Raw genomic sequence first — 12,549 nt, 5'->3', positions numbered from 1 at the left:
TTATAGGTAGTTAATTGGCTGGCATGTACAATAGTCAGGTAGCAGGCCAACATGTATTATAGGTAGATAACAGGCCAGCAGGTACAATAGACAGGTAGCAGGCTAACATGTATTATAGGTAGATAACAGGCCAGCAGGTACAATAGACAGGTAGCAGGCTAACATGTATTATAGGTAGATAACAGGCCAGCAGGTACAATAGACAGGTAGCAAGCTAACATGTATTATAGGTAGATAACAGGCCAGCAGGTACAATAGACAGATAGCAAGCTAACATGTATTATAGGTAGATAACAGGCCAGCAGGTACAATAGACAGGTAGCAGGCTAACATGTATTATAGGTAGATAACAGGCCAGCAGGTACAATAGACAGGTAGCAGGCTAACATGTATTATAGGTAGTTAATTGGCTGGCAGGTACAATAGACAGGTAGCAGGCCAGCATGTATTAGAGGTACATAACAGGCCAGAAGCTACAATATAGAAGGAAATTGGGTAATTGAAATCCAAAATTCTACAATTAAATAAATCCTAAAACTCAACCACCAATTCCTGAACACCTAGATCTAGAAATATAAAAGTGAGAGTGGGGTGGGGGGGGGGGGGCAAACGTAACCAAAAATGTATTAAACAAAAGCAAAAGAAAAAAGAGATTACTAAATGTGGCACACACTTAAAACAAACAAACACATTTCTACTACATGTGAGTGAGGCTGTAATTTAAAACTAAAAGGACCACTAAACACAAATTGTAAACTACATGATTTTAAACCTTCCTATCTGAGAAAAATGTGCAATGAAAGTTACTATTACATCTATTTCTGTTACAAAGAATGCTTCTCCTATCATGATTGTTGATGCAAAACTGATAATCCAGCTTTTACAAACATGTGACTGCTGAGAATCTTAGGGAGGGTGGGTGAAGTAAAGAAAAGCTTACATAAATTGCCTAAAAGTATCAACCCAAACTTCCCTGGGAGAAACTTAAAGGGACACTGAAACCAATTTTTTTCTGTCATGATTCAGATAGAGCATGTAATTTTAAGCAACTTTCTAATTTACTTCTATTATCAATTTTGCTTTGTTCTCTTGCTATCTTTATTTGAAAAAGAAGGCATCTATGCTAAGGAGCCAGCAAATGTTTGGTTCAGACCATGGACAGCACTTGTTTATTGGTACTGTCTAATCAGCAAGGACAACCCAGGTTGTTCACCAAAAATCGTCCGGCATCTAAACTTACATTCTTGCTTTTCAAATAAAGATACCAAGAGAATGAAGAAAATTTGATAATAGGAGTAAATTAGAAAGTTGCTTAAAGGGACAGTCTAGGCCAAAATAAACTTTCATGATTCAGATAGAGCATGTAATTTTAAACAATTTTCCAATTTACTTTTATCACCAATTTTGCTTTGTTCTCTTGGTATTCTTAGTTGAAAGCTTAACCTACAAGGTTCATATGCTAATTTCTTAGACCTTGAAGCCCACCTCTTTCAGATTACATTTTAACAGTTTTTCACCACTAGAGGGTGTTAGTTCACATATTTCATATAGATAACACTGTGCTCGTGCACGTGAAGTAATCTGGGAGCAGGCACTGATTGGCTAGACTGCAAGTCTGTCAAAAGAACTGAAAAAAGGGGCAGTTTGCAGAGGCTTAGATACAAGATAATCACAGAGGTTAAAAGTATATTATTATAACTGTGTTGGTTATGCAAAACTGGGAAATGGGTAATAAAGGGATTATCTATCTTTTAAAACAATAAAAATTCTGGTGTAGACTGTCCCTTTAAAATTGCATGCTCTATCTGAATCACAAAAGAAAAAATTTGGGTTCAGCTTCCCTTTAAGCACCAATTTTAGATGTATTTTACAGCAAAAGGCAGGAAAATAAATAATGAATGCATATTGTTTTACTTGCAATAATGAAACATTTTGTACATTGTTAAAATGCCAAGTTTAATGGTCCTTTAACATGTAATTAAACCAATAAAAAATGGTAACATATAACCAGAGATTAAAAACACTTAAAACTTAGTAGCATTGTGGAACACCTGCAGGGTTATTTACAAAATTATTGGTAATCTGTATCAAAATAGTAACAGAATTAGCTCCAGTGGTGTATAAACATAGTTCAGAGGCCCATTGTGGTTTACTTTGCGAGTCAAAAAGTTCCCTAATTAGGTTACACTATGATTTGATGTGCTACACAAATGTGGACAATTAGTGGGCTTACTATATACTCTAGCAAAGAGATTGACCACAATTATTGTGCAAAAATGTCAGGGCATAACGCCTTTGAGAAAGCTGAGGCAAAACGCACGTCTGGTGGTTGCTTTTTGGATACTCTATGGATAATTTTGATAGCATGCATATAATTATGCTTTTCTAAGCGTGAACGGTCTCCGGAGTAACTTTATGCCATGACCGTTTTGCACAATAATTCTGCTAAATTCTGTTACAATTTTGATACAGATTACCAATAATTCTGTTACTAACCCTGGAGTGGTTCCACAATGCTACTAAGTTTTTAAGTGTTTTTAATCTCTGGTGTTATGTTAACATATTTTTTTATTGGTTTAATAAAATGTTGAGTTCAAGCCCTGAGGAAGCCCCGTCTCTCTTGTGACGAGGGGGTGAAACGCGAGCCGGCAATTGGATGATTAACCCATGTGACCTGACATGCTGGTTTGTTTGTTAGTTTGGCGGAGGATTCAACAGAATATGCTGTAACCTAAAATAAGCCTGAGCAAGGTAAAGATCTCTGAGGATATCGGCACATCACAATTGGTCTGCATAGCGGATCCAACATCAAGCCTGTGAGGCAATTTGTTGAAAGGAGTGACCACACACAGAGAAGCACGGATGTTTTGAGAAATCGTCATGCGTACAGCAAACAGGTGCAGTTGACAGAGGAGTACGGAATCATTAAAGAGGTATCCTCCTGCATCGCTGTTTTGTCGCACTACTAACTTACATACTTCACGTGCTTTGCTTGATACCCTCTGGCATATACTGCTACTTGCTGCATGGCTTTATGAATGTCCTTACTTTCTTACTTCGATTTGTACCTTGCGGGACATTTAAAAAGGTTTTCAGCTTTTCTGGAAGTTTAATACCAACGAAAGGACTATCTTTCTAAACAGTCCATAATAGACTGGAAGTCTAACTTGTCTAGTCCTTTGGTTGATGGTATAACTTTATTGTAACTCTGCCTTAAAAAGTATGGTGATATTGTTATTTGTGTATGCGTGATTACCCATAAAATTTCCCTAGAGAATATGTACTGGTAAACAATACTATATATATATATATATATATATATATATATATATATATATATATATAGTGTCACTATGTAAAGTATGGCAAGTGACTATGCACAGATCTTTTTAAACCTTATGTATCTCAGTTTTTATTAAAACCTAAATAGGTCTGAGAATTTGTCTAGGTGGTTTTGATCTGTGCCATATTCAGTTGTATCATTGCTACTGAAATAGCTATTGTATCTTTAGGGAGGAATCACCTTTATTTAGATCATACAATCTGCATGTTATTTCACTGGGACCGGTCCTAGCATTTTTAAATATATGTGAGTATATTTTGGTTTCAAAAGATGAGGCAGCAGTCGGTTCCTTGTGTGCATAAAAACCAATTCTTTATTCTTCTTGTTTAAAACATTACTTCACATCACAGCAAACAGGTAAAAGGAATGCAGGTGGTTGACTAGTTTCGGCAATGCCGTAATCATAAACCTGCAGTCACTTAAGAGGTGAACATATTTAAAGGGATTGCTTAACACAGTGATTGGTCAATGTTAATGGGAGGTTACAACCCCTCCCTTACATATTAACCTCTTACTAGTAAATTACTTGTTGCATCTAAATGCAGCATTTAACATGAAAATATTTCAACTATGGCTATAGAACATCAATTAAATCGCTTGTTTAATACAAAATACAATTTATAAATTTATACAATGCAATGATCTAGTAATCTTGAAAGCTGGCCTGCAGGTTAGAGCTCTATGCAATGAGCGGAGAAAACCTTTACTAATAGATTGTAGAACCTTTCATTTAGAGCTAAGGTGTAATCATGTTAGAAATAGCAATGGTTAATTATTCAACACTCAATAGGCTGTTAATGAATATATTTCCAACGATATACAAAAAAAAAATATATATATATATATATGGTTACTAAATTCGTAAGGGCCATCTTAAATTTTTCGCCTAGTTTAGAAAACATAGATGCCATCAATAATAATAGGACCATTCTCATGATAAACAAATATTGCTTTAAACCTTAAAATATTTGGACAGATGTGTGGTGATAGATAACACCAACAAATTCATTTGCCATAAGAGCTATTATTAAGGAAAAAACATGGGAAAACTATTTGATAATGATAGCCATAAAATATTTTTTCTAACACATGTATGTTACTATTGAGTATGTTTAAACACATTCAAAGTGCCCATAGTAATATATATTATACATATAGCCAGTCCGTGAGTTTGAATCTATAGAGCAGAAACCAGCTTGTCAATCACAATATTGCAACAATATATATCTGTGTTTTGTTTTCAAGAGAAACTGTTGCCAGATCAGTCACGGTGGAAGATTGGCAGTATTACAAATATTACAACTATTATGATTATTACAAATATGGTCTAGTGGGCACCAGTCCAAATCAATGGGATAAATATGTAAAGGGTAACAGTGTAGGTAATAATGGAACTCTCAGCAGACCTCTGAAAAGACCCTTAATATATAAGCTCAAAAATAAATATCAGATAAAGTCAGAGTGGAAAATATTCATTAATGCCAATGATTGATGAGATCAAACTCAGAATTGAAGCCCTCCGGCACCTGTGTACGGAGTTTGAAAATCCAGAAGGCTTCCTGTCTGGCTAGGATCTCATCTTTATTACCCCCTCTTGAGGGTTGCTTAATCTGTTCAATTGCCCTCCAATTAAATGTACTGACATCTCCGTCGTGTACCTCAATGAAATGCTTTGCCAAAGCCGAACAAGTTTTTTCATTTTTGATATATCCTAGATGTTCTCGTATCCTCGTACGGACATCTCTCGTAGTCATACCTACATATTGCCGGCGATGTTGAGTGCATTCAATGAGGTACACGACGAATTGGGTTGAGCACCTGATGCATCCTTTTGTATCAAATGCATCATTGGTTACATAAGAGTAGAATCTCTTTCCCTCTGTTATGAAGTCACACGCCTTACATCTGCCACTGCTGCATTTGTATGTACCATTCACAGCTAGCCATGTGGCTGATGTCTCCTTTTGGGGTAAAAGGGATGGAGATAAAATGTTACCTAGAGTTGGACCCCTAGAGTAAACACAATTGAAACCCTTTTCCACTGTCTTTTTTAAGGCCTTATCCCCATATAACAATGGGAAATATTTTCTTATGATATTACAAATGTCATTATATTCAGAAGAGTATTGAGTAACAAAAAGGATTTTATTATCACCCTTTTTGTTTGGTCTACTTCTGAAGGTATCACGTCTGTCCACTTTCCTCACCTCCTTAGCCACATTTTCCACCATATTGGGCTGGTACCCTCTCTTTATCAATCGATTTACCATGTGTGTACTCTCTTCCTCAAAGTCTATCTCAGTATTACAGATACGTCTTGTCCGCAATAGCTGACCTTTGGCTATCCCTCGGAAAACATGCTTCGGGTGAGCACTTCTGCTATGCAGGAGTGTGTTACCCGAAATAGGCTTCCTATAGAGGCGGGTGATGACTTTTCCTGTGTCAGCAACCCCTCTAAGGGTGACATCCAGATAGTTAATGGTTGATTTATTCCACTCAAAAGTGAAATTCACACCATTTTCACTTTCATTAAGGTAGCGCACAAAGTCACTTGCCTCTGCCTCACTCGATTTCCATATCAGAAGTAAATCGTCAATAAAGCGCCTATACAGGCTGATATGTCTCCTATAGGGATTACTATCTGCATAAACAAAGCACCTTTCCAGCCAACCCATAAAAATGTTGGCATAGGAGGGGGCAAATTTTGCCCCCATTGCCGTGCCCTGTCTCTGCAGATAGTAAGTGCCCTCAAAAAGGAAGTAGTTGTGCTGCAGCAAAAAGGTAGTAACACTAAGTATGTAATCCATTAGGTATTCCTCCATGTTGTAGTGCAGCTCCAGAAAATATTTAATGGCTTTTACTCCCAAATCTTGTGGAATACTGGAGTATAATGATACCACATCCACCGCCAACCAACTATGGTCTGTGGTCCATATGAAATCATCTAGGAGCTGCAATACATGTGTCGTGTCCCTGATATAACTATGTAAGTTGAGGACAATTGGTTGGAGGATGGCGTCCAACCATTCAGACAATGGCTCCAAAAGGGAGCCAATGCCTGAAACGATTGGGCGCCCCTTTACATCGGAAAGACATTTATGAACTTTGGGCAGGTGGTGAAACACTGGAGTGATAGGATTAACCACATATAGATATTTCAGTGTTTCCCCATCCAAAATGCCATACTGCATGCAATCATCCAATAAACTGTAGAGTTCTTTTTGAAACCTATTAGTTGGGTTACTAGTTAGAGTGACATATGTAGTAGTATCTTCTAGCTGTCTTTTAGCTTCTGAAATATATGCTGTTTTGTCCATAACAACAACACTTCCTCCCTTATCGGCTTTTTTTATGACGATAGATTCATTACTTTTGAGGCTGTTTAGTGCCAATTTTTCATTTACTGTTAAATTGTGACTTCTGACTTTGTTTGACTGGTGTAGACTAGTGAGATCATCAACTACACATTTATGGAACAACTCAAGTGCTTTCCCTCGACTATGTATGGGATAAAAGGTTGTCTGTTTTTTAAATCTGGGAAAATTAATCAAATTTGGACTTTCACCATTATCAGTATCTTGTAAAAGACTTTCCAAAGTGATAATATCACATGTCTCAGAAAAATCCCTGTTCTCTCTAGTGCTACTTGTTACATTATATACTTCATCTATCTGTTCTGTCATGATTTCATTTGTGTCGGCACTTGTAGAAAAATGTTTGTCTAGGGTCAATTTTCTAATAAATTTGTTTAGATCAATAATGGTGTTAAACAAATTTTCTATTGTTGTTATATTTTGGTTTGTTTTCTCTGCATTTTAAACCACAACATTTATTTTATCCAGTGTAACTGGATTCTGTCAGTTTGACGGGCCTGCGCTCGACACAATGTGTAAATAAACTTAACTTTGATACAAACTTTTGAGAGTGTTGCCATTTTGTATTTTCTAAAAAGAGTACTGAATTCCCTGTCTTTAATAGTGACTTTATTACATTTCACTATATCTCCCTTTTTTATTGTTTTAAAAAAAATAAAAAAAAAAAAAAAAATATATATATATATATATATATATATATAAATATATATATATATACATATATATATATAAACACACAGTGCACTCCACTTATATTGGCACCCTTGGTAAATATGAGCAAAGAAGGCTGTAAAAAATTGTCTTTATTGTTTAACCTTTTGTTCACAAATACGCAAAAATACTCTGCTCTCATGGATATCAAACAATTGCAAACACAACACAGGTTTATCAAAAAATAAAAATAAATCTTTGTTAAATATCTGTGTGGAACAATTATTGGCACCCCTATGAATTCATATGAGAAAAATATAAGTGAAGTATATCCCCATTGATATTTTACATTTTGCAGGAAATTGTTCAACCATGACTTCCTGTTTCACAGGGGTATAAATATAAGGTGACACATAAGTCAAATTCCCTTAGTCATTTATTACAATGGATAAAACCAAGGAATATAACTATGATGTGCGGCATAAAGTTGTTGATCTTCACAAAAAAGGAAGTGGCTATAAGAAAATAGCAAAAGCATTGCACCATCAGGGCAATAATTAAGAAGTTCCAGTCAACTGGAAGTGTTATGAATCAACCTGGAAGAAGTCGTGTTTCTATATTGTCTCAATGCACTATGAAGAGGATGGTTAATATCTCCAAGACCACAGCTCACGAATTGCAGAAGTTAGTTGCATCTTGGGGTCATAAAGTCTCTAAAACTACAATTCGACATCACCTACATCACCACAAGTTGTTTGGAAAGGTTTCAATAAAAAAGCCTCTACTCTCATCCAAAAACAAACTTAAGCATCTTCAGTTTGCCAGACACTACTGGAGCTTCAATTGGGATTGGGTTCTATGGTCAGATGAAGCATTAAACACCAGGGGTAGGTTTGGCGAACACAGAGAGGTATCCATATGGAAAAGTACCACATGCCCAAAGTTAAATATGGTTAATGTTTTGGGGCTATTTTTCTGCCAGAGGACCTGGACATTTTGTTAGGATACATGGCATCATGGACTCTATCAAATATCAACAGATATTAAATGAACACCTGACTGCCTCTGCCAGAAAGCTTAAAATGGACCATGGTTGAATCTTCAAGCAGCACAATGATCCAAAACATACATCAAAAACAACACAAAAATTGTTTACTGACCACAAAATCAAGGTCCTACCATGGCCATCCCAGTCCCCTGACTTGAGCCCATAGAAAACCTGTGATGTAAACTGAAGAGGACAGTCCACCAGCATCAACCTCAAAAATTGAAGGATCTGGAGAGATTCTGCATGAAGGAATGGTCTGAGATCCCTTGACAAGTATTCTTTAACCTCATCAGGCATTACAGGAGAAGACTCAGAGCTGTTATCTTGGCAGAAGAGGCTTTTGTAGCATGCCCCATATAAGTCTATGAGGAAAGGGAGTTAGTGTGGTCGCATTATCTGAACTCCAGATGTTAGCTTGCACTAACTTTTTACTTTCAAACTGTAATATGAGCGCAAGAATAGGAGCACTACTGATTTTACTTGGCCGCAGTTAGTGTTCAGTATTGCTAATACTTTTGCTCTCTTCTTGTAACCTAAGCCTATATATTTGCCCAGCCCACTGTCCACCAATATATGCCCACCTACACCCTGAAACATCCATGATAAAGCCCATTATCCACCTGTGACCCCCTTTTTAGGCAACGGGCTCTTTTAACCTCCGGAGTCCCAGAGAGGCAGTCATAAATGTTGGAAGTTATGTTTATATAATTTGTAAATGTCTGTTGTTGTGCTGAGAACAAACACTTTTTTTTATTTTTAATCATGTCATTATCCATTAATAGGGCTGTGGGAGTTGTCCTTATCCTCCACTAAGCTTGTGCAGAAATATGCGTTTCCCATTAGTTTCAACTACCAAGCAAACAGCTTTATCCAAGTCATTTTTATGTAAATAAATATATATAAAAAAATCAATTGTAGCATTTAACAACAGTCAGACATACGCATAACCGCCATTTGGTATTTTTATGTCAAATTAGAGAAATAAATGGATACAGTGTCCCTTTAAGTTTTCAACCCTTTTCTCTCCATTATTGAACCATTCTTTCACCTATTCTGTTTCTGTTTTCTCAATCTATTGCTCTCCTGTCTATAACCCAATCTTCTATCCCCCGTTCTTTGTTTCTCTATTATCAGCCATTCTATTTGCTAGCCTATTGTTTTCAATTTCTGTTGCTCTTTTTCCTATTCACATCTGTGCCTCTTTATATTGCTCTGTCTTTTTTTCTGCTGTCATATTTGTCTTATTTTGCATTTTTATTTCTCTGTACTTAGTTATCCTTTTGCCTCCATCATTCTTTTTCTATTGATCTACAAAACCTTTCCTTCTCTCCTTCTCCTCCTTTTGTTCTTCAGCTCTTTCTGGCTATTGTTATCGCTTTCCTCCACTCTTGCATTCAGCACTAACAATCTAGCCTTGCAAGAAGGGATTGCATATGAAAAGCTGGGGGCGTTATTCCAGTTACCAGCGCACAATAAACCTTCTTTATTTTGTCAAGAGCAGCAATCAGAACAATTCCCCTCCTCTCCCCGAACAGAACAAAGAGAGAGAGGAAGACAAGGACTGGACCGTCCCTGAACCTCTCAGATCAGTGACAACAGCAGCACACAGTGAGTCTCATTATGCTGGGACACTGGAGGAGGGAGAGAGGGGCTCAGTGAACTTACTGACAGATCCACTAGCTCATGAACCCAGCGCACCTTAATTACTTCCCAGAGTCATGTCATACCCTGTTCTTACAAAACCCAATTTAACATTAATATAAATTTATTTTCCCATTCTTAATTTTCTCTAATGCATCTATCTGTATCTATCTATTGGTATATATCTATCTGTATCTATCTATTGGTATCTATATATCTATCTGTATCTATCTATTGGTATTTATCTATCTATTGGTATCTATCTATCTGTATCTATCTATTGGTATTTATCTACCTGCATCTATCTATTGGTATCTATCTATCTATCGGTATCTATCTATATCTTTCTATCTCTATCTATATCTTTCTATCACTATCTATCTATTGGTATCTATCTATATATATCTATCTGTCAATTTATCTGTCAAGCTACCTGTAACTATCTACCTCTATCCGTATCTAACTATCTGTATCTATCTATCCATCTATCTATCTATTATCTATCTATAAATCTATCTGTATCAATCATCTATATGTATCTATCTGTATCTTTCAATGTCTATCTATATCATCTATCTTTTTATATACACGTATTATACATAAGCCATTACATTTTACAAATAAATACATTGTCAAAAGTCTGGATACAGCATTTTAAAAACTTTAAACTGCCATATGCAGTTCAGGTACACACCCTTGCACAAGCTTCTTATCCTATATCCTCTGCTGAGGCTTATTAGGAACATATATAAATGAGCTACTAAACTGATCATTATGTAGAATGTAGAAGGATTTGGCTTCTGAAATCTGAAGTGCGTGCTGTCGTCTTTTGTACTCAGACTTAGGACTCGTATCCCAAATGCAACAAACTTCAGTGTTTAATGAGATCACACTGGACCTACTTCTTCCTTGATTGAGTTTAATTCCACTATGATATACTGAAGCAGTTATAGTACAATTACATTTTTTCAATTACACAAAGTAAATTATGTTCTGTAAATTGTTTAATTCATAACACTGTTGAAACGTCTTCGCTTTGTCACTTTTTAGTGACATGTAGTAATAAAAATCATGCAAAGGAAAGAGCACTATATAAAAACACATACATATACTCACATATATACACTCACCGGCCACTTTATTAGGTACACATTGTTATAACCTTTTGCCTTCAGAACTGCCTTAATTCTTCGTGGCATAGATTCAACAAGGTGTTGGAAACATTCCTCAGAGATTTTGGTCCATATTGACATGATAGCATCACGTAGTTAATGCAGATTTATCGGCTGCACATCCATGATGCAAATCTCCCGTTCCACTATATAATTCTGCACTCCCTGTATATATATATACAGGGAGTGCAGAATTATTAGGCAAATGAGTATTTTGACCACATCATCCTCTTTATGCATGTTGTCTTACTCCAAGCTGTATAGGCTCGAAAGCCTACTACCAATTAAGCATATTAGGTGATGTGCATCTCTGTAATGAGAAGGGGTGTGGTCTAATGACATCAACACCCTATATCAGGTGTGCATAATTATTAGGCAACTTCCTTTCCTTTGGCAAAATGGGTCAAAAGAAGGACTTGACAGGCTCAGAAAAGTCAAAAATAGTGAGATATCTTGCAGAGGGATGCAGCACTCTTAAAATTGCAAAGCTTCTGAAGCGTGATCATCGAACAATCAAGCGTTTCATTCAAAATAGTCAACAGGGTCGCAAGAAGCGTGTGGAAAAACCAAGGCGCAAAATAACTGCCCATGAACTGAGAAAAGTCAACCAGTTTGGCCATATTTCAGAGCTGCAACATCACTGGAGTGCCCAAAAGCACAAGGTGTGCAATACTCAGAGACATGGCCAAGGTAAGAAAGGCTGAAAGATGACCACCACTGAACAAGACACACAAGCTGAAACGTCAAGACTGGGCCAAGAAATATCTCAAGACTGATTTTTCTAAGGTTTTATGGACTGATGAAATGAGAGTCTTGATGGGCCAGATGGATGGGCCCGTGGCTGGATTGGTAAAGGGCAGAGAGCTCCAGTCCGACTCAGACGCCAGCAAGGTGGAGGTGGAGTACTGGTTTGGGCTGGTATCATCAAAGATGAGCTTGTGGGGCCTTTTCGGGTTGAGGATGGAGTCAAGCTCAACTCCCAGTCCTACTGCCAGTTTCTGGAAGACACCTTCTTCAAGCAGTGGTACAGGAAGAAGTCTGCATCCTTCAAGAAAAACATGATTTTCATGCAGGACAATGCTCCATCACACGCGTCCAAGTACTCCACAGCGTGGATGGCAAGAAAGGGTATAAAAGAAGAAAATCTAATGACATGGCCTCCTTGTTCACCTGATCTGAACCCCATTGAGAACCTGTGGTCCATCATCAAATGTGAGATTTACAAGGAGGGAAAACAGTACACCTCTCTGAACAGTGTCTGGGAGGCTGTGGTTGCTGCTGCACGCAATGTTGATGGTGAACAGATCAAAACACTGACAG

General features: G+C 37.0%; 1 protein-coding gene across 1 annotated transcript in view; it reads right to left on the bottom strand.

Annotated features, from left to right (window-relative positions):
* SDK2 (sidekick cell adhesion molecule 2) overlaps nucleotides 1-7,026 on the bottom strand; it is a 476,461-nt gene extending 469,435 nt beyond the window's left edge. Inside the window, exons 1-2 of the mRNA XM_053721253.1 lie at nucleotides 6,090-7,026; nucleotides 5,247-5,984 (exon numbers count right to left, since the gene is read on the bottom strand). Coding sequence (XP_053577228.1) covers nucleotides 5,247-5,984; nucleotides 6,090-7,026 — 1,675 coding nt within the window. The remainder of the gene's footprint in view (nucleotides 1-5,246; nucleotides 5,985-6,089) is intronic.
* Between the last annotated feature and the right edge of the window lie 5,523 nt (nucleotides 7,027-12,549).

The sequence above is a fragment of the Bombina bombina genome, chromosome 1 (genome assembly GCF_027579735.1).
Source record: "Bombina bombina isolate aBomBom1 chromosome 1, aBomBom1.pri, whole genome shotgun sequence".
In the NCBI taxonomy this organism is placed as follows: domain Eukaryota; kingdom Metazoa; phylum Chordata; class Amphibia; order Anura; family Bombinatoridae; genus Bombina; species Bombina bombina.
Note: the sequence above shows the minus strand (reverse complement) of the source record. Positions and strands in the feature narration are given on the sequence as shown.